Below are 26,367 nucleotides of genomic sequence, written 5' to 3' on the forward strand. Positions count from 1 at the left end.
TCTTGGTATGAGCTTTCGTGTGCATGCACACTTCTTCAGATGCATGCACACGAAAGCTCATACCAAGAACTAACTTAGTTGGTCTTTAAGGTGCTACTGGAAGGAAAAAAAATTTTTTGTTTTGACTATGGCAGACCAACACGGCTACCTATCTGTAACCCATCTATGAAGTTCTGCTTCCGCCTACTGGTCAAAGTGGGTCATAACAGAGAGACGCAAATTTCCCTTTTCAGTGTTGCCCCCAAGGCCTTTACATAGGATCATTTCATCTCCCATGACCCTGTATGTTGTGATTTTCTATATCACAGATGTTCCAGGTTTATTTTTTGTCCTGCTTTCGTTGCACTCAGCATTAAGCTCACTATGTGGCCTTGGATCAGTCACTGTCTCTCGCCCTTACCTACTTCGCAGGGTTAATGTGAGGATAAACAAAGGAGAGGGAGAACCATGTATGACTCCTTGAGTTCTTTGGAGGAAATATAGAATATAAATGGAATGATAAATAGATGGTATAGTAGGGTTGCCATATTTCAAAAAGTTGTTTCCGACAGCCGATTCCCGGCTATGTCCGGGAAATTCCAGATGTATGGCAACCCTATAGTATAGGTAGGCCTAGAGACACCATGTGGCTGGATTAACTAATCTGGTGCATTTGAACCCAGATGAACTCCCTGGTTCTGCCCTACTAAGAGAAAAACAGGTGAACAGACTTAGTAAAATATGGTTTCTCACCTCAGGATACTGAAATCTCTTGGTCTGAGAGTTAAAGCCCTTTCGTTCGGAATTGGAGATCACTGTGGTTTGATATTTGAAAGGAATGGAGCAACAGCTCAGGCCTAGAAAAAGAAGTTAATAAAAAATCATGCAACACAAATGCAGAGAGAAATAGTGACTAGAGACGGTTGATAGTAATAGAAAAGGAACTATCAAAAATGCCTTTACAAGTGTGGCATACTTTCATGAAGATTCCTGCTCCTGCCTGGTCCTTTGGCACCAACAGCAGAGGCCCCAGCAGCTTTGAAATAAAAGAAGTGGAAACTCTAAACACCAACAGCAGGTAAAGCATAAAGACTCTTGTGCCATGTTGCATCCCTATGCCCAGTCACCACCATGCCTGGTCCTCCATTCACTAAAGGATGGTGGATGGAAGCCACTCAAGCAAGGATGTAGAGCCTGTTTCAGCCCCAGGGCCACATGCTACTGGTGGGCACTGCCAGTGGCAAAAGCAGACAGAGCAATGGATACAAATATTATCTTTGTACAGACACTCACACACCCCTCTCTGTCCCCCATTCAGGCAAGCAAGAGGCATAATGAGTTCAAGGACTCGTTCCAGCCAGGCTGGAGCACTCAGAGCATGAAGCAGAGCCAATAAGGAATGTGGCCTGTGAAGTAGGGGTGTGGCCTGTAGGTGTAGGTTTGGCCTATAGAGTAGGGGTGTGGCCTGTGGAGAGTTCTGAGGGCCGGGTAGAGAGGACTGGAGGGCCACATTTGATCACCAGGCCTGAGATTCTCTACCTATGACAAAGAATGTCTTTCAAGATTGCAACCCCCCTTCCTGATTCATACCATCACATCTTCAGAAGATATCTGAGGTCAGCCCTGTATAGGGAAGCTTTTTAATGTGTAATGCTTTATTATGTTTTTCTGTATGTTGGAAGCTGCCCAGAGTGGCTGGGGCAACCCAGTCAGATGGGTGGGGTACAAATAAAATCATCATCATCATTCATGGTTCAGACTCCATCCAATACCTTTAGCCTCAAGTACAGGAGAGATAGCCTTTTTGCTTTTTCTATTCAGTTGATACGTATCAAAGATATTGTCCATGTCACACCACTACTGCAAGCTAGGTGACTTCCCTTCTCATCAGCTTTGCCATCTTGTTTCTGAAACATTAACATATAAATTCGAATCAGGAATATTTTTCTAGGCATTAAAAGCTAAATAATATGACATAACCAAAAGAGAATTTGTGGTACTTACAGACAGAGTTGCAACACTGGTTACATGACTGATCAGTTATTGTTAATTAAGAAAAATATTGGTACTATTGATAGCCTATCCTCCATGAATTTGTCGAAGAATCTTTTAAAGCTATCCAAGATGGTGGCCATCACTTATCACGCTTGGGAGCGAATTCCATGCTTTTACTTTGTGAAGATCTTTCATTTGTCTGCCCTGAATCCATGGGCATATGAAGGTGGCGTATGTGGTTCTCCCCCTCCTCATTTGATCCTCACAACAACCTTTTGAAGCTGAGAGACAGTGACTGGCCCAAAATGACCTAGTGAGCTTCATGGCAAGTGTTGATTTGAATCCCTGGCCTCCCAGGTCCTAGTCTGACGCTCTAACCACTATGCCACACTGGTTTTCAACAGACAAAAACACTTAAGGAAGTACAAGGCAAGGCCAGCAAGGGATGTGACTGAGGAGGGTGTGTGGCCTGGGCAGAGACCTGAAGACCAGGTAGAGAGCCTTGGAGGGCCACATGTGGCCCCCAGGCCTGGGTTTCCCTGGCTCTGAGCTGTACCCTCTGACACATCTAGCCCACAATACTTCCAGGCCACAGCAACAAGGAGGTTATTGTTTTGTGTGACACCCAACCAGATCAGACAGCCTGGAATGTAACTTGTTATGCGGTGGCACAATAAATACATTTTTTACTTTTTAAAAAGCCCTAATGCATCATCTGCATGGACTGGCTCATTCCTAAAGACAAAGCAGGTTGGGACCTGTTACTCCTTACCTGGCTGGCTCTCAGGGGAGAATCCTGGGGAAGTTTACACTCTGTTGCCTAGGCAACTGGAGAGCCCAGTCTGTTTTTCTCCTCCAGTCGTTTTGCCTGTCACTTTTGGTGGCTTAAAAGTATGCCAATCACAGACAGGTTCTCTGAAGCTGCCTTTTCTTCCAGAAGCTGAATAGAAACCAAGCGTGAACCAATGGCACACAAGCACTTTGACTGCATCCGCCTTTGCTTAAGGTGGTCCAGGAAGCTTCGCAGCATCTTTTAAAAATATGTCTTTCCAAGTGCAAAACGCTGAGGTTAAATGCTTAGAGCTCTGCCTGGCTGCTGTTTTAAATTTAACTCTTCTCACTTCTGACTGGGTGCTGTCATGTTTCTTGCCTCAGTTTGTTGCTGGTTGTGGGGGGAGTTTACCCCAACTTCTGCCCCAGAACTGAGTCATTGCCTAGTTGGAACAGAACTCGTAAGAGTAAAATCATCTCAGGTCCTGCCATGGCTGAGCTTTCCTCTCTCTGCCTCCCTACAGGGTGATCTAGCATCAGCTGCCCTGTGGGAAGGATCCTGATGTGCATTTATTATTATCACATTGTTTTTCAAGATTTTTAAGTGATTGAATATTACTTGTTACATTTATCACAGTGTGTGATAAAACTCATTTTACTTATTCTACGTATTTCATAAGATGTATATACGCCTTGTTTAAAAATAATAATCCACACACTCAAATAAGTTTAACACTTCTGTTCACTGCAGCATCTTGCTACTGATGATGCTACTTTTCAACTCTGGCTCCGGCCTGGTGGAACGCTCTGCCTCATGAGACCAGGGCCCTGCAGGATCTGATTTCTTTCTGCAGGGCCTGTAAGACAGAGTTGTTCCACCTGGCCTTTGGCTTGGAACCAATTTGATTCCCTCCCTCTCTTTCTTTTTTCCTTTCCTTCTCCTCCTGCGATGAGGCTACATTTTAATATTTTAATGTTTCAATATTTTAATGTTGTATTTTAATTTTGTTTTTAAGTTGTAATCATTCAACTTGTTATTATTATTGCTTGTAAGCTGCTCTGAGCCCGGCCTTGGCTGGGGAGGGCGGGGTATAAATAAAAATTACTATTATTATTATTATTATTACTTGAACAAAGGGATTTCAAAGGGAGACTCAGATGTGAATGTGCTTGATTACAATTCACCTAGTTCCATTAATTTGGGTCAGAATAGTGGCATTGGTTTCCCCTCCCACTGTAGGTGAATGAACCCAGCATTACCAATCTGATATTTTTTTTATCATTGATGTTGTGAAGGTACATTGTGCTTAGTTTTTGTACATTAAATTTCTAACTGGATATAGCTGTCAACTGCGAACACATCATCTTGTGTCGTGCCATAATACATATTTTATTTTATTTCACCTGAAGCTTACGCCGCACAACACAATACTCATTTGTTGTGCTTTGCTGCAGAAGACTAAACACGCATATACCACCCTATGGAAATTGTGACAAGCTTCTTAGTTGAGTTTTGCTGCATCGAGCTGGTTCCTCAAAAGTAATAATACTGCATTTATGAATCACTTTCTACAAAAAAAAAGTCTCAAAGCGATTTACAAATATATAAAATACCAAATAGCTTGTCAGTGGCTTAAAAACAAATACATAAAATAAAAAATAGAACAAAAGAATGCTTTGAGAAGGGACGCCGCTGAAAGGGGAGGCAAACGACTCAAGGATTGTTGTTGTTGTTCCCAATGGTGGCCACTAGGGGCCTCCTCACAAACAAGAACGTCCAGTATTGCACACTTCAAGCAAGCTTAACCGGTCGCTTTAAGAATGCCGTATTACACAAGCCAATGGCTTCCCTGATCGGGGTTTCCTGTGTGTGTGAGTGGCAGTGTCCAGATCAAATAGGATGCTTGTTTTTTGAGGAGCGAAGCCCCGCCCTGCGTTCCAAGCGCTCCATCAGCTGCGGGGAAAGAAACATTCCGAGGGCTTTGGGTGCTCTGCTTTCTGGCTGCGAAGGCTAGATAACACATACGGCCACCTGGGGACGAAGACAAGGTGAGTGTTTCGGGGTGCTTTTGTAAAGGGAAATGGGGTTTTGGAATGGATTTAGAAATGAATGCACTTGAAATAATTTGTTTTTCCTGGATGTTTGCAGTCTTACTTAATAATTCAGTCGTGCTTTCACTGTTAAATGCTCCTATAAAAAGCAAACAAACAAATGAATTTATAGATAATCAAAGTGATCTTTCGTTTGTTTATTAGTAGACTTCAAGCTTTTGATAAACGGAGAAGTTAAAATGTGACTTTTCATTAACCAGGAAGTAAGAGGGAGGAAAACTTGCTTTTAATTCCACCTGCTTATTCTCCCTCTTTTATTCCCCTTCACAGTAGTCGGTGCTTTCTTCTTCTTCTTCTTTTTGGAGAAGTTTACATATCCTAAATGTTCACATAAAGGCCAATTCCACAGGGACAAGCAATGTTAAGTCTATCACGGTGGAAAGCATCCAGAGTATCTTGTGGTGCCTTTTGAAAGACGAAACGATTGATTGTGGCTTTCATGAGCCGGAGGCCCAGCACGCTCACTTCATGCAATGCGTTAAGTGGTCAGTCCAGTAAGTGCGCAGGTATACATAATATATCTGCCATTAAATACAAGGCAGGGGGCAGGAGAAGGAAAATGTATTTTTATGTAGACGGGGGCTAAAACGCCCAACAGTGTAAAAGAGAATTGTATGAGTTGCCATGCTGCACAAAAATGAATACAGTACCAGACCCAGTCACTTTTAGTAAATGAATAAATATAGAGCGCTATTAGTTAATCCCTGTGTTTCAAAAGTTTGGCACCAACTAGAATTGCATGCACACGATACATGTAAAGCCACTCCCCTCCCAAATCCTGAGAACTGTAATTTGTTAAAGGTGTTGGGAGTTGTAACTCTGTGAGCGGAAAACTATAGTTCCCAATAATCTTGAGGTGGTAGGGGGTGGGATGTGCTTTAAAAATGTACAGTGCATCCACAGCCAAGTTGGGCGTTTAGTGTTGCTGGTCCCATAAGTGTGGAACACTCTTCCAGCAAGCATCCTTAAGACGTCACTTGAGTACTTTTTTACGCTGGCAGACCTGTTGGGTTGTTTAAACTTTTTAAAGATTTGCCTTTCACTTTCACGATTCCTCTGCATTTTTATGGTATTTTGTGCTTTTTGCACTTGTAAATTTTGTTGTACAATGCCCTGATACTTTATATGAGGAGCAGCCCATAAATATGTTTAATAAGTTAATAGCACAGAATTGTTCTGAAAAGAGTTTGTGATACAGATCACTGATTTGCTTTCCCTGCACCCCATAACAGAAGAGTTGCTGTGAAAGCGGAGGCGGGAGAGAGGATTATATTTGGTATATTACTTAGTGTGTTATATTTATCTGAATGTGAACTTGGATTAATGCCTAAATCAGTTATTTGCTCTACAGAGATTAGTGAACTTTAGAATTCAGAAGTGGGGACAGACTGTAGGCAAGGAATTCTGCCACGTTGGTGTTTGAAGTAGGGGAATCACACTGAGAAACCGGCTGCCAATTGCAAATAACAGACAAGTTGTAAGTCACCTTGGAGCAGTCCCTGTTTGCTAAATACAAGTAAAATAAACATGCTAAATTAGATCACTCCCTAGGGCTTGTGGGAAGGATCTGTGGTTCTTCAGATATTGTTGGTACTCAAACTCCCATCACCCATGTTCATGGGCAATGTTAGCTGAGGCTGATGTGAGTTGGAGTACTAACAATATCTGAAGAACCACAGGTCCGTCCCGTCCGTCCCCCCCCCCCCCCAGCATAAGGAATTTTTTCTCTTCCCTCCACCATCTGCTCCACAAGGTATGGGGAACCCCAGAACAAATTCAGAAGTGTGCAAAGGGGATGAAGAGGAAGGGAAATTTCCATTGCACAAGCAGAATGTCCTTACATGACAGTGTTGCTGGATGAAACCCATAGGAAGCTGCCTTATACCGAATTGGACCATTATTGGAATTGGCTTGCCTTTAGATTTTTACATGGGAATAAGCGTCACTGAAATCATCAATGTTTGCTTCTGAAGAACATAAGAAACTGCCTTATTCTGAGTCTGACTGATGGTCTGTCTAGTTCAGTATTGTCCACACGGACCAGCAACCGCTCTCCAGGGTTACAGACAGGGAATATTCCCAGTGCTGCCTGAAGATGTTGGGGATTTAACCCGGGACCTTCTGCACCTATGCAGTTTCCTCAGGTGTAATATGTGCTGTGTTCTGTGCCAGCTACAGCTTCCAGCGGAGTCTCAAGGGGAGCCCTGTATGAAGTGCAGCATGTTCATGGCTTCTATGCTACATCGGTGCTCTCTTACCAGTGACCAGGAAACAGAAGCTTTTCAGAAACATCTGGTCATCAGTGTGTCTCTTTCTGGAGTAAACTTTGCCCTCTCCCCCCCCCCACTATTTTTTTTGTTTTGTTTCTGTGCAGGAAGCAGAGCAACAACGGACAAGATACCTGGTCCCACCCCATCATGGCTCCTCTGTAGTGGCAAAATGCTGAGGAGAAAGATGGATCCAGTTGTTCCCTGGTTGGTTTAAAGCACTGCTGTAGTTATAACTAAGCAAGAAGCAAACTGGAAAAGGAATGCAGAAGTAAACCAAAATGGAGAGAGCAAATGGCCCTGGTCTACAGCTCCAGCCGCTTGCAACATTGTCTGTACCGCGGCTGGCTCATGAGGATTCCTTCTCTTACAAGGTAAAGTTATTTTCCATCCTAGATTATTATCGAGGTTGCTGCAGGACAAAGGTGCAGGTAAAGAGACTTCTTTTGAAAGAAGTAATGAGTGTGAGTTGCTGGACATTTACAATGAAAGCCTTCTTACCCAGCCTCCAGTTTTCCCAAGGTTTTTGAGAAAGATCATAATATTTACCAAAATATCTATGAAATACAGTAGTTTATTTATTCAATAACCCAAAAGTTTTCAGGCTGGCAAAAACACAAAAAGTTTAACACCCTCACAGCTATTAATTTCAATTTCTATTCATTTATTAAATGGATATTTAATATTTAAAAGAAAGGAGCCTGAAATGAAAGTCGGTGTGGAGGAAGCAAAAAAGAATCATGTCAAAGGTATCTTTTTTGCAGATGCCACCAATGGTATGTGAGGCATTCTGATAAAGCAATGCTCCAGCTGTTATTAACCCAATTTGGTCCCCTTTTTTCTCTTTTATTGAAGGATATCTTAATGCCATCATCAACACCGAAGGTGTTTGTGGAGGGGATATATTAATTGAAAATGTCTAGTAAACCGATAGGGACGCGGGTGGCGCTGTGGGTAAAACCTCAGTGCCTAGGGCTTGCCGATCGCATGGTCGGCAGTTCGAATCCCCACGGCGGGGTGAGCTCCCGTCTTTCGGTCCCAGCTCCTGCCCACCTAGCAGTTCGAAAGCACCCCTAAGTGCAAGTAGATAAATAGGTACCGCTTTATAGTGGGAAGGTAAACGGCGTTTCCATGTGCTGCGCTGGTGCTGGCTTGCCAGATGCAGCTTGTCACGCTGGCCACGTGACCCGGAAGTGTCTCCGGACAGCGCTCGCCCCCGGCCTCTTAAGTGAGATGGGCGCACAACCCTAGAGTCAGACACGACTGGCCCGTACGGGCAGGGGTGCCTTTACCTTTTTAGTAAAACGATGCCTAGTAAACCAGATTGGTAGCTGGGTTGCTATTGAGGGTATTTGGCAAGCCAGCATGACAGTGATGACGGATTGAGGATTGGAGTGATCATTCTGTGATATTATGGCAGTGGACAAAGCTGTATTTAACTTTTGAATAAATGTGTAATAATAATAATAATAAAATAGCCAAGACTGCAGAAAAAATACTTTGATTTATTACATATTTTCCCCATTGCAAGTGGTTACAGTCATGTTTTCAGGACAGATAGACAAAAGAAAGCTCTTCTTCACATAGTGCATAGTTAAACCATGGAATTCATTTCACTAAGAGGTAAAGATGGCCACCAACTTTGGATGGCTTTAAAAGAGGATTAGCCTACATGGAGGCAAAGGCTATCAGTAGCTACTAACCCTCTTGGCTATGTTCTGCTTCCACGGTTGTAGGTGATATGCTTCTGTTTACCAGTTGCTGGAAACAGCAGGAGGGGAGCGTGTAGTTGGGCTCAGGTCTGCTTCTGGGCTTCCCATAGGCATCCTGTTGGCCACTGTGAGAACAGGACAAGCCTGCTGAGAGGTTTAGAAAGTTAGTAGGCATTTTAATTTGTTTTAGTCTGTTTTACTGCAGTTTTAACCATCTGTAAGGATTCTAGATAGGTTGGTCCTTTGACCTGACCGCCAGAGCTCTTAATTACCGTATTTTTGTGTGTATAAGATGCCCCCATGTATAAGACTATTTTGGGGGACTCCAAATTAAGAAAACACCCTTCAGCACTACCCGTGTATAAGACGAGCCCCAATTTTAAACCGACCATAATTTTTTGGTTAAAAAAAAACCCCTAGTTTTATACACGGAAAAATACGGTGTGTTCCTCCTCTCAGCGGCTCAGAGTGACAAACAAGCTTCTCTCTGCCATTTTATCCTCACAACAACCCTGTTTTGTAGGTTCCTCTTGTCCTCCAAGGGCAATCCAGGGAGCTTCAAGGCTAAATGGGGATTTGATCCTGGGTCTCCCTGGACTTAGCTCAGCACTCTTAACCACTTACACCACTTCAGTTCTTTCCATGAAGAAGGTTCCTAAATTGGTCTCAGTTAAGCTGTGCTTTTAAATTTTTAATTTAGTGTTTTTAAATTGGTGTGGTGAATGGCTACTTGGGGTTAGTTTCTGCTTTGGCACTGCTGCCTTGCATTCGAGAGCTGCCTGGAAGGATCAGGGCAGGGAGGGAAGAAGTTTCCTCTGCATTGACCTGCAAAATCAAGCGGGCTAAGAAACCAGCAGAATCTGCTATAGTTATATTTATAGAAGCCAGAGTAAGTTGCCGCTTGGGCTGCTGCTGTTGTCATTCCATTCTTGGGTCTTAGGGGGAGGCCCTCAGGCCTGTTCATCAGCTCAGTTGTAGCTCAGTTGGTTAGAGTGTGGTTCTGATAATGCCAAGGTTGCAGGTTCAGTTCCCGTATGGGACAGCTGCACATTCCTCCATTGTGAGGTTTTAGACTAGATGACCGTCAGGGCCCCTTCCAAATCTATGGTTCTATGTTCTATGCTTCACCACAGTTTTGATGTGCAGTGCATGAACATGATAATGATGGTGATGATGAGTTCTTCATAATATATTTTTATATCCCGCCTTTCTCCGAACTTGGGATCCAAGGCCACTTCCAACACTTAAAAACATCATTGTAAAAAGTTACAGTATTTAAAAATGGAGATTTTGCAAAGAAAGCTCAACAACTTTGCCCCCAAAAACTCAACAATCCTGTGTAAATTTGGGCTGAGTACACACTATACATTTAAAACACACACACCAGAAAAAAAGAAACCTGGGTTTTTTGACTTGTTAAGGGTGCTGCAATTTGTAGCTCCGTTGAGGTTAGTTCCCAGGATTCGGGGCGGGAGAAAGTCATGCACTTCAAATGTATGGTGTGTACACAGCCTTAGATTCATTTTTTTAAGGTCCTAAATGTAATAGTATCTGATTTAGCATGTGACGGCTGAGTTGCTTTTTATCTTTTGGTTACACACATAGCCTAAATAAATATACATAGGTTTTGTGTTTACACACATGGTTATATGCTTCCTAGGGATAGTCACATTTTTTAAAAACCCTTAATCACATCTTTGAAAGAGCACAGCTTGAAGGGTATTATATCCCTTCATTGTGTTACTAATTAACTTTTCTGAAACAATGCACAGGATTTTTTCCCATGGAGAAAAAAACATCACAGAGAAATTTCTACCGAACATGACTGTTGGAAGGGAGGCTGTGACTTGGGGTGACATGAGAAGGGGGGGGGCAGCTGAGCTTTCTGCCTGCTCCACAGTGTCCTAAGCCAGACAAAAGCACATGACAGTGTATGGATATTACCTTAATGTACTACTGACAGACAGTACGAAGTAATTTAGCATTCCAGTGTTGCATGCTCCTGTTCCCTGCAGTGCTGTCCAGTGTGCTTCACCAGTCTTAAGCCCTCCCCCTTGTCAGAACATAAGAAGACCCTGCTGGATCAGGCCAGTGGCCCACCTAGTCCAGCATCCTGCTCTTAAAGTGGCCACCTGAGTGCCTTTCGACTCTCCCCTCTGTTGTTTCTAGCAATTGGTAAGCAGAGGCTTGCTGCCTACAACAGTGGAGGTAGACCATATCCACCAGGGTTAGTAGCCCTTGATATCTTTCTGCATGTCTAATCCCTTTTTTAAAGCCATTCAAGTTGGTGGCTACCTCCTGTGGGAATGAATTCCATAATGATACACTTTGTGAAGAAGATGTACGTTTATTTTGTCCATCCTGGATCTTCCAATATGCAGCTTCATTTGATGGGTCCACAAGTTCTAATGTTAAAGGTACCCCTGACCATTAGGTCCAGTCGCAGACGACTCTAGGGTTGTGTGCTCATCTCACTCTATAGGCTGAGGGAGCTGGCGTTTGTCCGCAGACAGCTTTCCAGGTCATGTGGCCAGCATGACTAAGCCGCCTCTGGCGAACCAGAGCAGTGCACGGAAACGCCGTTTACCTTCCCGCCGGAGGGGTACCTGTTTATCTTATTGCACTTGACATGCTTTCGAACTGCTAGGTTGGCAGGAGCAGGGACCAAGCAACGGGAGCTCACCTCGTTGTGGGGATTCGAACTGCCGACCTTCTGATCGGCAAGCCCTAGGCTCTGTGGTTTAGACCACAGCTTTCACCATGCCATGCCTAATTTTATACAGTTCTGTCATGTCTCCTCTTATTCGCCTTTCCTCCAAGCTACAAAGCCCAAAAGGCTGCAACCTTTCTCACAGGGAAGTCGCTCCATCCCCTTTATCATTTTGGTTGCCCTGCTCTGAACCTTTTCCAACTATACAATATATCATTTTTGAGGCACCCACTATGGAATACACTTGGTGTACACTGTTGAATTGTGTAACTGACTGAATTGTCAGGTCTTCAAAATAATTTCAAGTTAAAGGTTTGTATTAGTTTGAACACTAAGACTGCTGTCTGCTTAAAACAGCATAATCCTGCGTATGTCTACTCAGAGGTAAGTCCTATGGAGTCCAGTGGGGCTTACTCCCAGGTAAGGGGTACAGAACTTCAGCCTAACTGTGCGATCCTAAGATTGGCCCACAGGAAAACTGAAGGCAGTTCATTTGCCATATCCATCACCTTGCTGGACTCTGGCCCGCACAATGGAAGTGAGGAGCACTCTTGTGCTTCATTCCCTTTAGCCAACAAGAGGGAAATAAAAAGGATTGAGCTAAATAAAAAGAAGGGAAAGGGATTGGATTAAATGGCTTCAGGACTAGTGTAATTTTTTGTCCAGCTCAGGGGGAAAGGGATTGTGGGAAGGACTAGTAGGTAGGAGAGAACCCGTTGCCGTTATTGGTGGCTGAATTTGCTTCCCTTTGGCACAATGTTGTGATGATGTTGTAAGCCACCTTGGCAGAATTTGAATTTGTTTGACTATTTACATTGAAACTGCCCTAAGGCTGCAGACTGATAGCTACTTATGTCACAGACATGTACATGTCAACTCGGAAGAAAGTCCCATGTTATCAAGCCTTATACATCCTTGGCCAGTCAAGCATGTTTTCTGTATGTGCAGGTGGGGTAGAAAGCTAATACCTGCATATATCCTTTTTTCTTGCAGGAAAACCTGATTGGTGCCCTGCTGGCTATTTTTGGACACCTCGTTATCAGCATCGCACTCAACCTCCAGGTGAGCGGTGGAGGAAACAAAAGCAAAAGGATTCCAGAGCAAACCTCAGCAGCAAAAAAATAATAATGCCACTGTGACTTCTTGTTGCCTTTTCCCCTTCTCTCTTTAGAAATACAGCCATATCCGGCTGGTGGGTTGCAAAGACCACCGAGCCTACTTCAAGACCAAGACATGGTGGTGTGGCCTGTTCCTGCTGTTCCTGGGGGAGCTGGGGGTCTTCTCTGCCTATGCCTTTGCGCCCCTTTCCCTGATTGTGCCACTTGGTGCCGTGTCTGTTATAGGTAAACGTATCTTCACACAAGTTTGTCTTATTTAAGAAGCTTATAGGGGAAGGGGAAGGGGGACACAGAAGGCAGAGTGTGGCTTTCTTCTTAAATATGTATACATACATACTTATGTGTGTGACATTTCACAAGCCTCCAGTTTGACTTAATGTTTAATCCTTGCCATTTTTCTAGGTGCTCCAACTTATGGGTCTGTTTTTAGAACATTTTCTTATATCAGAGATAGGGAATCTTTTTGGCTTGGTGGGCCAGGTCGCAGCCCAACTTTGTCAGGTGGGTGGGGCACCCCACCTATCAATCTCCTGACATCATAATGATGTCATAATGATGTCAGGTGATTGGTTGGTTGGTTGGTTGGTTGGTTGGTTGGTTGGTTGCTTGATTGCTTGATTGATTGATTGATTGATTGATTGATTGATTGATAGGTTGGTTTGTCTTGCCCACCTGCTGAAAATCCCCTGCGTGGTGTTTTCCAAGTTCTTTACAGCCAACTGGTTGCCAAGCATTTAGAAAGTGCAGTGCAAGGGGATTTGCCAGCCCAGTACTCAAGCCTAGGGCAGACAAAGCTGCTTTCTGCAGGGATTGACTCCGGGGAAACTTGTTCGTGCAACCAATCCCACTGTGTCTCTGCCAGCCCCACACCTGATGTCACATATGATGTCAGCTGTGGGATAGGTGACCATCGTTTGGGGAGCACTGCATTATGGGCCAAATTAGGACCCAAGTCATGCCAAATTTGTGTTATAGTTACTTTATATATTTATATTATATTTGGGACGCGAGTGGCGCTGTGGGTTAAACCACAGAGCCTAGGACTTGCTGATCAGAAGGTCGGCGGTTCGAATCCCCGTGACGGGGTGAGCTCCCATTGCTTGGTCCCTGCTCCTGCCAACCTAGCAGTTCGAAAGCACGTCAAAGTGCAAGTAGATAAATAGGTACCGATCCGGCGGGAAGGTAAACGGCATTTCCGTGCGCTGCTCTAGTTTGCCAGAAGCAGCTTAGTCATGCTGGCCACATAACCTGGAAGCTGTATGCAGGCTCCGTTGGCCACTAAAGTGAGATGAGCTCCGCAACCCCAGAGTCGTCCGCGACTGGACCTAATGGTCAGGGGTCCCTTTGCCTTTACCTTTATATTATATTTGTTATGTTTTTATTTTGTGGTTATATTTGTTTTATAGCTATCTATATATAGATAGAGTTTATATTTGTACTTATATGTATTCTGTTCGTTGGTGGCTTTGCAAGCTGCCTTTGCAAGGGTTTGCACCCTAAAAGGGAAGCTATATAAGTACTTTACTCTCCCTCATGTTAATATCCTTCACCTTTCATTATTTTCTCACTTAGCAAGTGCAATCATTGGAATCATATTCATTAAGGAAAAATGGAAGCCGAAAGACTTCTTGAGTAAGTTCTGGATTTTAAAATACCTTTTTAGCTCCGGCGTAGAATGTGGCTTTCTGTTGCTGCTTTTCCTTTACTGCCTCCTCACTCTCTTCTGCATGTTTGTACAAGTTGATGAGAACTGGTTCCTGGCACTCAGTCCTGGAAGCTCCCGTTGTTCTTGCAAATTGCTTTTTTCTTCTTTCTTGGCTTCTAATTTGTTAGGAACGACCTTGTGAGGGCAGGCTAGCTTTTCATTGTTTCGGAGATGCAGAGCTTAAATTTGTGAGTGTTGCTAGCCCAGCTGCCTGCATATAGTAGTTCTGTGGCACGCTGAGAGCCTGAATAAGAGGAAAGGGGGAGTTTGCAGACACTTCTTTGCCTGGAGGTTTGTCTCCCTTCTGATCAGGGGCTGTGCACAAGTTGGTGGAAGGGAGCCTGGCTGGAGCCAGCTGCGGTAGCTAGGGTGGCACAACCTGGACAAGATGGGCATTGAAGATCATGTGGCCATTAAATAAAATAGCAATAAGTTACATTAAGGTGTTCCCTCCCCCTTTCTCATCTCTAATTAAACTGGGTGGGTGTTTAAGGTGCATGATGAAATCTAGGTCTCTGTGTATGCAGAGGCTTAGAGGGGGCAGAAGGCCAGGCAAGGGGGCACTTGGAGCATCTAGTGGGTTCTGTGCCAGCAGCCCAACGCAGTAAAGCAAATTCAGTCAATGAATACTGCTGGCCAGCCTTACAGGATCAGGAAGAGACAGGAATATATAAAACTCAACATAAGCAATTTTTGCATAACAGGTTCTGAGCAGGATCAGTTTGAGAAGTGAAAATGTCAGGCACTGCTGGCAGTATTCTTAAATGTTCAGAACCATTCTTATCTAGCTTATTTATATATATTCCTCTCTCTCTGTCGCTCTCTATATGTATGAAATTGCTATTTATGACTCTGCATCTATGACTACTGGAGAGACTTGGCATGAATTTTCTTCAGAGTTTTGCACACCGCTACAGAAACCAAAACAGTTTAGCTTTATTTTACTCTGGATTTTGCAGAATTTTAGCATTTTTATGGCAAATAGCACAGTACTTGCAAAAGACTGAGTAGTCTATATACCACTAGCAATCAATAGATCTCAAAGTGGTTTGCATTTAATAAAATCCAAGTGCCTAGGTATACAATAAACACAATCTCAAGCATTCTTAAGTAAGAAGAAAATCAAAGTATATAGATATTATGCTGTTTTGTATTTATCACAATAATCATATCCATACAAAATTCAAAGAAATAGAAAAGTATGAGTGCACATATATATATATATGTCAGAATTGCTATGCAAAGCAAACTCTCAAACAATATCCATATATCTTAACTATAATCGTAGTTGTTATAAAGTTGTTATAAAATTGTTATAAAATTCTGAAAAACAAATGTGTGTGTGTGTAGTTGTTAAACAAAAATCAAGCTCTCAATAATATTCAACCATCCTCACAATCTCATTCTTACTCCCTTACAAATAGCCATTACACATTTATTTATTTCAACCATTTATATATCTTGTATTTTTATCTTGTGAACTTCCCTGATGAAGGGTAGTATATAAATCTAAATAATAATAATAAACTATTTAAAACCAGATTTTTCTTTCATAAATCCCTTCCACACACCAGCCAGTAATAATCAAACTCATCAGTCATCAATAACATGGACTAGTCCATGACTCCTCCCATTGTCCTTGTCTTGTGTATGTCATCCAAACAGCCACAGGCCTCTGAACTAACCCACTAACACAGCTTCTCCTCCCTTCCTCCTGCCAAAGGGCGCTATGTTTTGTCCTTCATAGGCTGTGGCTTGGCTATTGTCGGGACATACCTGCTGATAACCTTCGGGCCTAACAGTCATGAGACCATGACAGGAGAGAACATCACTAAGCACTTGGTCAGCTGGCCGGTTCTCTTGTATATGGTAAGGAGGCCAGTCTTAGAGTGATACTATCTGGGGTGCTTTGCCTACATCCAAGAATCTGCTTGCCTAGTTTGGGGTTTCAAGGAAAAACGTTGCCCATGGGCTTTTTTTTTTAACAGGGAAACCTATGCAGGTTTGGATATAGAAAAGGGGTTATGGATCTCCTTACAGCTGCCCACACTTTCTGAAACTGGTGTCCTTAAATTTTGGAGAATCAAAGACCCTTTACTGGCTTTACTGGCAATCACTTGAAAGATTTTATTTCCCTAGGTTTTTATCCTACACTAACAAACTGTCTCTGAGCTGAGGCCCAAAGGGTGTGTCATCTCAACCTCTTCCACTTCATTTTCATAGCTGGAACATCATAAGATGCCCATGTGGTTCCCTCTAGATACTGTTGGACATCAACTTCCACCAGCCCCTACCAGCATGGCCACTGGTCAGGAGTTCTGGGAGTTGTAGTCTAGCAACATTTGGAAAGCATACCACATTGGCTACTTCTTAAGCAGAGGAATGTGGGTTGAGGTGGGGACAGAGATCCCCTGCAACAGTGTAGAGAAGGGTGGAAAGAACAGCATATTGGGACTGGATGCTGGAGACAAATGGCGGGTGGCTTCGTTGCTGTCCTAGGTGAATTAAGAGCTCTATCATGCACCTGCTTGTGAGCTTCTCATTGTTGCTTGAAACAGGATGCCAGGCCAGATGAAACTTGGCTCTGGTCCATCAGGGCTCCCTTTACATTTGTAAAGACTGAAAATGGCAGAGCATGTGCCTGGGGAAGAGGTAAATCTCAGGGAGGGCATATTCACATTGCATAAGGCTACCTACTTACTAAAGGGTAGCAGGTCTGAGGTCTGGTTGGATTGGTGACCAACTGGGAAGCACTGCCTCGGGTTCCATGACAGAAGAAAGGCAGGATATAAATATATATATATATATATATATATATATATATATATATATATATATTATTTTAAATTTCAACTGCATCAGACCAACACAGCTACCTACCTGTTTCTATGTGCCATCAGGATAGGATGGAAATTGGAGGAAAAAAACAAAATTCCCAGGTTGCTGCGAAACGAAGCAGCTGTTGCCCATTCTTTTTCCATTTCCCAAATGGAGTCGCCTCTCCAGTTCTTAACAAAACTAAAGTGTGTGTTGACTTGTTTGTTTTTATAGCCCATATTTATTTCTGCATGGCCTTCTTTTTCTTCTTCTTTCTCTTAGCTGGTAGAGATCATCATTTTCTGCCTGCTGTTGTATTTCTACAAAGAGAGGAAAGCTAACTATATTGTGGTGATTCTGCTGTTGGCAGCACTCCTGGGTAAGCTTCACGCATGCGCTATGTTCACACAACATTGAAGTTTCAAGCACGTGGCTTAATCTTCCAACCACTGTGTCTGTTGAGTCAGAGTAGGCCTGTGGTTAGTTGGCTGCCTAGCTTGTTTGTCAAAACTTTTATACCACCCTTCTTCCTAATGGGTCCCAGGGGTAAAGTGCACATATTACCAAAAACAAAGCAATGCCCGCTGCCCATAACGGAACTGAAATTCATGAATTATGAAAGCAGGGCTAATGCAGCATAGTTCTGTGTATTTTTATTCCAGTATCCCTGCTGTTGTAAAGCAAACAAACAAAAAACAGCCTTTGTTTGTTTGTTTGTTTGGAGACCCTCCCCCCCCACACACATAGCTACAATTGTCAGAGCTGCTTTCACAGTCGGTCCTTCTTGGTGAACTTGGGAATTGTAGCTCTCTGAGGGGAATAGAGGTCTCTTAACAACTCTCAGCACTCTTAACAAACTACACTTCCCAGGATTCTCTGGGGGAAGCCATGCCAGTTTAAAGTGATATGGTACTGCTTTAAATGCATAGTGCAAATGGAACTGTAGTCAAATGGTGGAATTTGCTCTCACAAGAGATAGGGATAGCCACCAACTTGAATGGCTTTAAAAGAGGACTAGGCTCATTCACAGAGGACAAGGACTATGTTTGACCTCTACTGCCAGAGGCCTTATGCCTCTGAATACCAGTTGCTGGGAATGGCAAGTGGGGAGAGTACAGTTGTGCTCAGGTCCTGCTTGCAGGCCTCCCAAGAGCATACAAGGACCCCTAGACTGTTAAGTCCGGTCAAAGGCGACTGTGGGGTGTGGCGCTCATCTCGCTTTCAGGCTGAGGGAGCCAGCGTTTGTCCACAGACAGCTTTCCAGGTCATGTGGCCAGCATGACTAAACTGCTTCTGGTGCAGTGGAACACTGTGACAGAAGCCGGAGCACATGGAAATGCTGTTTACCTTCCCACCACAGCAGTACCTATTTATCTACTTGCACTGGTGCGCTTTCGAACTGCTAGGTTGGCAGAAGCTGGGACGGAGCAACGGGATCTCACCCTGTCGCACCACTGACCTTCTGATCAGCAAGCGCAAGAGGCTCAGTGGTTTAGACCACAGCGCCACCTGCGTCCCTCTGGCTGGCCAATGTGAGAACAGGATGCTGGCCTAGATGGGCCACTGGCCTCATCCAGCAGGACTCTAATGTTCCCGTTGGTGGGACTTGTGGAACTCATTACCATTGGACGTTTTGCTTCCTGTGACTGTCATTTTCCTTGTTCTCTAGTGATGGGAGGGTTGTTGTCTTAAATATGTTTTAGGTTCTATGACAGTCATCACGGTGAAGGCAGTGGCAGGCATGGTGGTGGTTTCGATACGAGGGAACCTCCAGCTGGGCTACCCCATTTTCTACATCATGGTGGTTTGCATGGTGGCAACAGCATCCTTTCAGGCAACGTAAGTGGCTCGGAGCTTCCTTCCTCTCCCTTTTTCTAAGAGCAACCTTATTTTCCAGCTGTAGCGTACAACTGAATGTCAGCATAATTGAAATTTAATTAAAATGAATAATACATTAAAGAGCAGCCCCAGGGGGGAAAGCTAGGTAATTGTATTGTTCGTTGTTATTACTGGCAGTGGGCCTTTTAGTAGCTGTTAGCTGCTTTTCCTCTTCTACAAAGTACCTTGTGACATTTTAAGGATACATTTGAGGAACGCCTTCCCGTTGCTTACAGTCAATGTGCTGCAGTGCAGAAAAATTGCCCTTTTGGGTCAGACCAAACAACCACCCATTCTGACACTCTGGCTGCCGAGAGTGACCAACTAGACAGCCAACCTCCGTCATCGTTTCTTAGCATCTGGTGATCTAAGATCTGCTGCCCCAGGACGTCGAGGTTTTGTTCTTAGCTACCAAGGCATAGATAGGTAACTTTTAGCTTACCAAGCCTGATCTGTGTCTGTTAAGAAAAGAAAAAGCATTTGGGGATGGGTTAGTGCAGACTGAAGGGGAAAGCAATCAAGGGGGAGAACTATAGAGCAGCATTGGGGAGTCTTTAGCCCTCCAGATGTTGGAATCCAACTCCCATCGTCAGTGGTCAGGGATGATGGGAGCTGTAGTCTAGCAACATCTGAACACATTCCTCAAACCCTGCTGTAGAAGGAAAACTTTATAGGCTAGTAAGCTGGAGCTAAAGTGTGCCAGAAGAAGAAGAAGAAGAAGATATTTTAATTTACAGTGGTGCCTCGCAAGACGAAATTAATTCGTTCCGCAAGTTTTTTCTTCTTGCGAGTTTTTCGTCTTGCGAAGCATGGTTTCCCATAGGAATGCATTGAAAATAAATGAATGCGTTCCTATGGAGACCGCCTTCAGACCAGGTCCGGGGACAGTCTGTCCCCGGACCTCTTCTGAAGGCTGGCGGGGGAGAAGGGCTTTTCTTCCCACCGCCAGCCTTCAGAACAGCCTTCTGAATGTTGGCGGTGGGGAGGAAAACCTTCCTCCCACCGCAAGTCTTCAAGACAGATCCCCTCTGTTCCCGGACCTGTCCTGAAGGCTTGCGGTGGGAGGAGGGCTTTCCTCCCCACCGCCAACATTCAGAATGCTGTTCTGAATGTTGGCGGTGGGGAGGAAAAACCCTCCTCCCACCGCAAGCCCCGGGAACAGAGGAGAAGCGCTGCGCGCCTTCCCCTCTGTTCCCGTACCTGTCCTGAAGGCTTGCGGTGGGAGGAGGGCTTTCCTCCCCACCGCCAACATTCAGAATGCTGTTCTGAATGTTGGCGGTGGGGAGGAAAAGCCCTCCTCCCACCGCAAGCCCCGGGAACAGAGGAGAAGCGCTGCGCGCCTTCTCCTCTGTTCCCGGACCTGTCCTGAAGGCTTGCGGTGGGAGGAGGGCTTTCCTCCCCACCGCCAACATTCAGAATGCTGTTCTGATTAGGTCAGCCTCTTTTGAGCTGTACGTATAAATAAAATATTAGATGGATACCTAACCATAGACACCTGGATTCAAATCTCCACTTGGCTGTAAAATGCCCTGGGTGATTATCTGAACCTAATGTACCGTGTTTTTCGCTCTATAAGACGCACCAGACCATAAGATGCACCTAGTTTTTGGAGGAGGGAAACAAGAAAAAAAATATTATGAATCTCAGAGCCAGAACAACAAGAGGGATCGCTGTGCAGCGAAAGCAGTGATCCCTCTTTCTGTTCTGGCTTCTGGGATAGCTGCACAGCCTGCATTTGCTCCATAAGATGCAGACACATTTCCCCTTACTTTTTAGGAGCGAAAAAGTGAGTCTTATAGAGCAAAAAATACGGTAAATTACAGGATATGGGGGTGGGGTGAAGCACATGTCTTCCACTCTGAGCTCCTTGGCAGGTGGTGGTGCAAACATGTAATAACAAATGGAGACTTGGTGATGACCACTGGCTTAGGTAGCTTTTTAAAAGAAATTGGACAGAAGAATGCAATATAAAATCATATTGATGGCTGTTTTAGCCATAGCTGATAAATGGAACTTCCAGCTTCAGAGGCAGTCTACCTCTGTATACTAGTTGCTAGGGGATATGTGACAGAAGAGGGCTCTTACCTATCAGTCTGACCCCCTGCTTTTGTTATATTTAAATACTTAATGTTTTTAGCAACACACTCCTTAAATTGATTGATTGATTGATTGATTGATTGATTGCATGCCTGTTTAATTCTTAATTCTACTTCTTGATCGTAGGTTTTTAACACAAGCAACACAACTGTACGATGCATCACAGATTGCCAGCATAGGATACATCTTGTCCACTGCAATAGCAATTACTGCAGGTAAAAGACATAAGGAAAAATAACCTAAACTGGTGGCTGGAGCAGGTCAACAAATTTCTGTGGCCTGAGATGGGCTCCTAAGAAAATAATGTCTGATGGGAGTTGCCATCCAAAACATCTGGAGGGCACCAGGTTGGCAAAGGCTGGATTACAGCATAGCATAGTTTCACTGGGAAGGGCCGTAGCTCAATGGGTAGAGCACGCAGAAGGTCCAAATTCAATCCCCAGCATCTACAGGTAGGGCTGAGAGAGACCCAGTTGAAGCCCTGGAGATCTGCTGCCAGTGAGTGCAAACAGTACTGAGCCAGATGGAGCCAAAGGTCTGACTCTGTGTATAAGGCAGCTTCCTATGTTCCACTTAGGTTCATGCCCAGAGTGTAGTTTGCATTCAGAAGCTCGTTCTTGGAAAGAGATAATTTTTGATGTGACACATTCAGTATACTTTCTGAAAACAAGCCAAGGATCTCTGTCTCAAGGAACTTATTCTAAAGTTTGCCAGTAGTGAAGGGAAGGGATAAACAAGGGTAATAAGGGATGACTGTACCAGATGCCAGGAGTGAAGTTATAACTCGACCTTTGGCCAACTGTTGCCCTCCAGGTCTTTGGAACTACTACAACTCCCAGCTGCTTCCCATGCGTAATATAAAATGAAATAACAGTTTGATTACCTTTGTCTAGCAAGTGGCAAAAACTTTGTGTTTGAAGATGCTGTATGTCATGTTTCCATTTCCTCCTCCCTCCTGGGTCAGGTGCAACCTTCTACTTGGACTTCATTGGAGAAGACATACTTCATATATGCATGTTTGCCTTGGGGTAAGTTTACGGTATTGATTTAGGGGTAGTGCGGTGTGCTATTATTTTGGGTACTTTTGCTTCATCATTTCATTTTACATAATCTGGGCGGGGCAGGTGGGAATTCCGAATTCTTAGCACCTCAAAGCCTTAGTGGCTGCCTTAGTCCAGACTTTGCTGTCCTGGTGCCCTCCAGACCTTTTGGACTACAACCCCAGCTATCACACATGTAATGTGACATTATTAAAGACCAGCAGGCTGTCAGTTCTCACGATCCAGAGAGAGTTTTCTTTTATGAGCAGTCTCTCTCTCTCCCTCTCAAGGCAGAAGGGACTTCTCTTTCTCTCTATTACCTCCTGACCCAAACCGTTCTGTCCCGTCTTGGCAGATGTTATAAGCCAAGAAAGGGAGGCAAGCAGGTGGTAGGCCACATTTCTTCCTGACTTTGTCTCCATCTTGAGCAGGCAGGCCTTGGCATTTAAGCTAATCCTGAAAAGAAACCTGAGTTAATGGTGCTCTGGGCTCCTTTCACTAGTTCTGCCATAGACAAAGTGGTGTCCAAGTTGCTATGTATACAAGCAATTTTAGGGTGGTGGTGGTGAAGATTTTTATTTTTATTTTTACCACACCCATTCTCCCAAAGTTGCCCAGGGCAGCAAACAATAAAGTAGTAATACGATTTAAAATAAAGTGAAAACATTTTAAAATATCAAGATCAAAAAACGTTTAAAAACAGTAACATATAGCCAATGATTGCACAGTTTCGTGCTCAAAGCAGGCTGCAGAATTACGATCTCGTTGCAGGAACTCGTTTTATTTAGTGCAGTCTACAAATAGTGCTTGCATAGCACAATGTTACACCAGTGAGATCTTTTCTAGAACTGTTTACAGTATTACTTTGCCTCATGAACTGCATTGGTCAGTAGGAAAACAACTTTTTCAGCCTTTTTAAGAAATAACCGGCTAACATGAGATCAAGTTGTTGTTTAAATTCCTTTGCTGTCAGCTTCTTTGCTCCTTCCGTTATTTCACAAAGCAATTGTATTCTCTTATCCCCCCCACCCACCCAGGTGCCTCATTGCATTTTTAGGCGTCTTCTTGATCACCAGAAACAAGAGGAAATCAATCTTTTTCGAACCATACATCTCCATGGATGCTATGCCAAGTAAGGCCAAAAAAAAAATATATCCTTTCTTTTCATGAGCAAGTTAATAGTGACGTATTTTTTAAAATGTCATCTGCCTGTCTGGCCCCAGCTGCATTACATATTAAAGCAGTTTTCTATCACTTTCAACAGCCATGGCTTCCCTTCAAAAATCCCCAGAACTGGTTTTATTGGGTCTGTTTTCTGGACAATCAATCATTTTACTTGTATGCCGCCTTTCCAAAGAAAGTTATGCTCGAGTCGGCTTACAACATATTAAAAAATTGTGTAACTACAAACATAACAAAAGTAGTCAAACAATATGCAAAACATCAAAAAGAACACAACCAGACTGAACAATTTCCACATAAATCATACGATCAAAAATAAAGATACAAAAAAATAACAGCAACAACAGCAACGGCCCCCAAACAATACCCTTTCCCCCAAATAATACCCCAGTCCAATACAGTGGTACCTTGGGATACAGACGCTTCAGGTTGCATGTTTTCGGGTTGTGCACCGTGCTGAACCTGGAAGTACCGGAACAGGTTACTTCCGGGTTTTGGCGCTTGCACATGCACAGAAGTGCTGAATCGCGACTTGTGCGTGCGCAGATGCGGCACTGCAGGTTGCGAACGTCTCTCCCGCACGGATCACATTCGCAACCCGAGGTTCCACTGTATTCTATTCAGCAGCCTCAGCTTTTGTAGCTGGAGCCAGCCAGAGCCTTGTCCTCTCTCCCCTAATGGTGTCCCTCTTGGTAGAGGCTGAGCCATCCAATTTGGCTAGAATAGGTCTGAGTAACCTGTGGTTCTCCATTTGCTGTGGACTCTAACTCCCATCAGCCCCACCAGCATGGCCAGTGGTCAGGGATGATGGGAGTTGGAGTCCAACATCATCTTGGCTGCTCAGCCTAGGAAGAGAGTTTTCAGTTTTCAGTTGTTTGTGGTCTTGACATTTACTATTACTTATTAAGTAACAACTTACAATAAATATTGCTTAAGAAGAGGAATATCTGCTTATTTTAATTCTTTCACAATTTTTTACAAGTCCTTTGCCAACTGCCTCTGACTCTTCTATGTGTTTTGAAGCAAAGTTTCCTCCTTAACCTTTCTGGTGTCCCTTGACATAAGTAACGGCCATAGAATGATTATGGAGACACTTGTAGGGAGTTGCCTCACGTAAATCAGGGACTGAGAAGCTTTGGCCCTTCAGATGTTACCAAACTCCAGCTCCCATCATCCCCAGCGACCATGGCCAAAAATCAATGGATGGTGGGAATTTTAGCCCAACAATATCTGGAGGGTCACAGGTTCCCCAACCCTTCCATAAATGAAGCCCTTTATTTATTATTTGGTGTCTTATTATACAAAAGATCCCAAGTTCAATTCCTGTCAGTTGCCAAGTGAAAAGGACCTTGGGTGGTAAGGCTGGAAAACCTGAGGCCCTGGACAGCCACTGCTGGTCAGAGGATGTAGCACTAGGCTTGACAGATCAGTGTTCTGATTTAATATAAACCAGCTTCATATGATTATGTGCATAAGTGGGAAAGAAAGCAGTTTATAGTCCCTCACCCCCTCAAAAAAAGCCCCTTTCAAATGATGTATTTTCTCTCCCCTTCTTGTCTGTAGGCATGCAGAATTTGCATGACAACGGAACGGCAGTTCAGCCTGAGCTCAAAACGTCATTTTCCTATGGTGCCCTGGAGAACAACGACGCCATCTCTGAGATCTACGCACCTGCTACGTTGCCGATAGTGCAGGAGGAACATGGTTCGAGGGGGTCATCTGTGCCTCCCTACCGGGTCATGGAGCATGACAAAGGGGAGTGAAAGCCCTTGTAAGGGACTGGCATAATGCCTCCAAGCGTGGTCCTCTTATTTATTCAACCCTTCTTCTTATTAAGCACCGCTAAGTCAAAAAAAAAAGTCAGTTTATTTATGGATTAAGTGTGTATGGAATGACAACCTTAAAGACTGAACTGTGTTAAGAGTCCCCTACCCATGTAAAACAAAAGCTAAGTTGATTGTTGCAGGACGCAAGCAGCTGCTTCGGCCTTGCTAAGCTAAACTGTGACAGTATGTATAGCTATGTCAAAAGGAACTCAGGATATTCTGATGGCTGTAATATTTCTAGTCAAACAGCAGGAACTAAAGGGTGAGTTTAGACTCTGTTTTCCTGATAAAATTCCCTTTATGATCACATAACATGACTCAGTATGTGGGTTGTACGGTCTCAAGCAGAGCTTTGGGTTCGTGCGCCTTCCCCACCACATATGGATGGTTGTATCCAGCTTAAGTTTTACTCAGCATGGACTCATTGAACTTAATAGACCAAAGTTGTCCATTTATTTCAGTTCTTCCACTCTGAGTATCACTAGCATTGGATACAACCCAGAATATTTTTAATATGAACCAAAGCTTACACGTGTCAATTCCTGTTTTAATTAGACCTGCTCATGCTACCTGCCTGCTGCCTTGTACCTTAAGGAGAAAACTAGCCAAACATTTGAAGATGTCAGATAAGATTGAACCTCTCAACAGCAACAGCCCACAAACACACAGCATGCAACTGGCTTCCTGCCATTTATCTTGCAGGACAGCAATTTAGACCTTCCCTACAAATGTGTAATTTCAGTTGTGTCGATTCATATTGTGGGTCAGAGATTGCATTTTGAATGCTCCCCTTGTGGGGGGGGAGGGGCTCATTCCTGCCTGTAGAAAAGTTAGCTCAGCACAAAAGTTAGCTCAAGTTTCCCATCAGTGGGCTGGGATGGAAACTTGCTCATTGTGTTGCTATTGTGTACATGGCTTGTTTGCTTTTTTATTATTTGCAGAAAGTATTTACATGGGGCTTCATTCCAAAATGGCAGAAATAAAATCTAAGTACTAACTCGCCTCTTTTCCCCCCCCTCCCCCGTCCAAGTTACAGGTTGCTATTGCTTTCTGGACCCTTCATACATCAGAGCTCCATGGCCCTGATCCAGAAAAAGTTATTTGCACTTGGTCCTATAGTAATGAATGGGTTAAGTTAATCGCCATCTTAAAGCGTTA

General features: G+C 43.8%; 2 protein-coding genes across 5 annotated transcripts in view; one reads left to right on the forward strand and one right to left on the reverse strand.

Annotated features, from left to right (window-relative positions):
* STPG1 (sperm tail PG-rich repeat containing 1) overlaps positions 1-2,857 on the reverse strand; it is a 29,483-nt gene extending 26,626 nt beyond the window's left edge. The window contains exons 1-3 of the mRNA XM_083625589.1: positions 2,747-2,857; positions 1,752-1,886; positions 733-836 (exon numbers count right to left, since the gene is read on the reverse strand). Of these exons, the coding sequence (XP_083481715.1) occupies positions 733-836; positions 1,752-1,827 (180 nt within the window). The 5' untranslated portion in view covers positions 1,828-1,886; positions 2,747-2,857. The remainder of the gene's footprint in view (positions 1-732; positions 837-1,751; positions 1,887-2,746) is intronic.
* Positions 2,858-4,404: 1,547 nt separating this feature from the next.
* On the forward strand, positions 4,405-26,052 carry NIPAL3 (NIPA like domain containing 3). Of its 4 annotated transcripts, none has more exons than XM_083625576.1 (13): positions 4,405-4,794; positions 5,166-5,363; positions 7,232-7,498; positions 12,540-12,608; positions 12,718-12,889; positions 14,237-14,296; positions 16,093-16,238; positions 17,469-17,565; positions 18,890-19,025; positions 21,288-21,376; positions 22,126-22,189; positions 23,239-23,333; positions 24,947-26,052. In XM_083625576.1, the coding sequence occupies exons 3-13, from the start codon at positions 7,406-7,408 to the stop codon at positions 25,144-25,146; spliced, it is 1,221 nt and encodes a 406-aa protein (XP_083481702.1). In that variant the 5' UTR covers positions 4,405-4,794; positions 5,166-5,363; positions 7,232-7,405; the 3' UTR covers positions 25,147-26,052. The 4 variants fall into 4 exon arrangements, with proteins under 4 accessions (XP_083481702.1, XP_083481703.1, XP_083481701.1 ...); XM_083625577.1 differs by having other exon boundaries at positions 5,166-5,351; XM_083625575.1 differs by lacking the exon at positions 5,166-5,363.
* Positions 26,053-26,367: the final 315 nt, after the last annotated feature.

Source organism: Podarcis filfolensis (assembly GCF_964270895.1).
Source record: "Podarcis filfolensis genome assembly, chromosome: 8".
NCBI lineage: Eukaryota > Metazoa > Chordata > Lepidosauria > Squamata > Lacertidae > Podarcis > Podarcis filfolensis.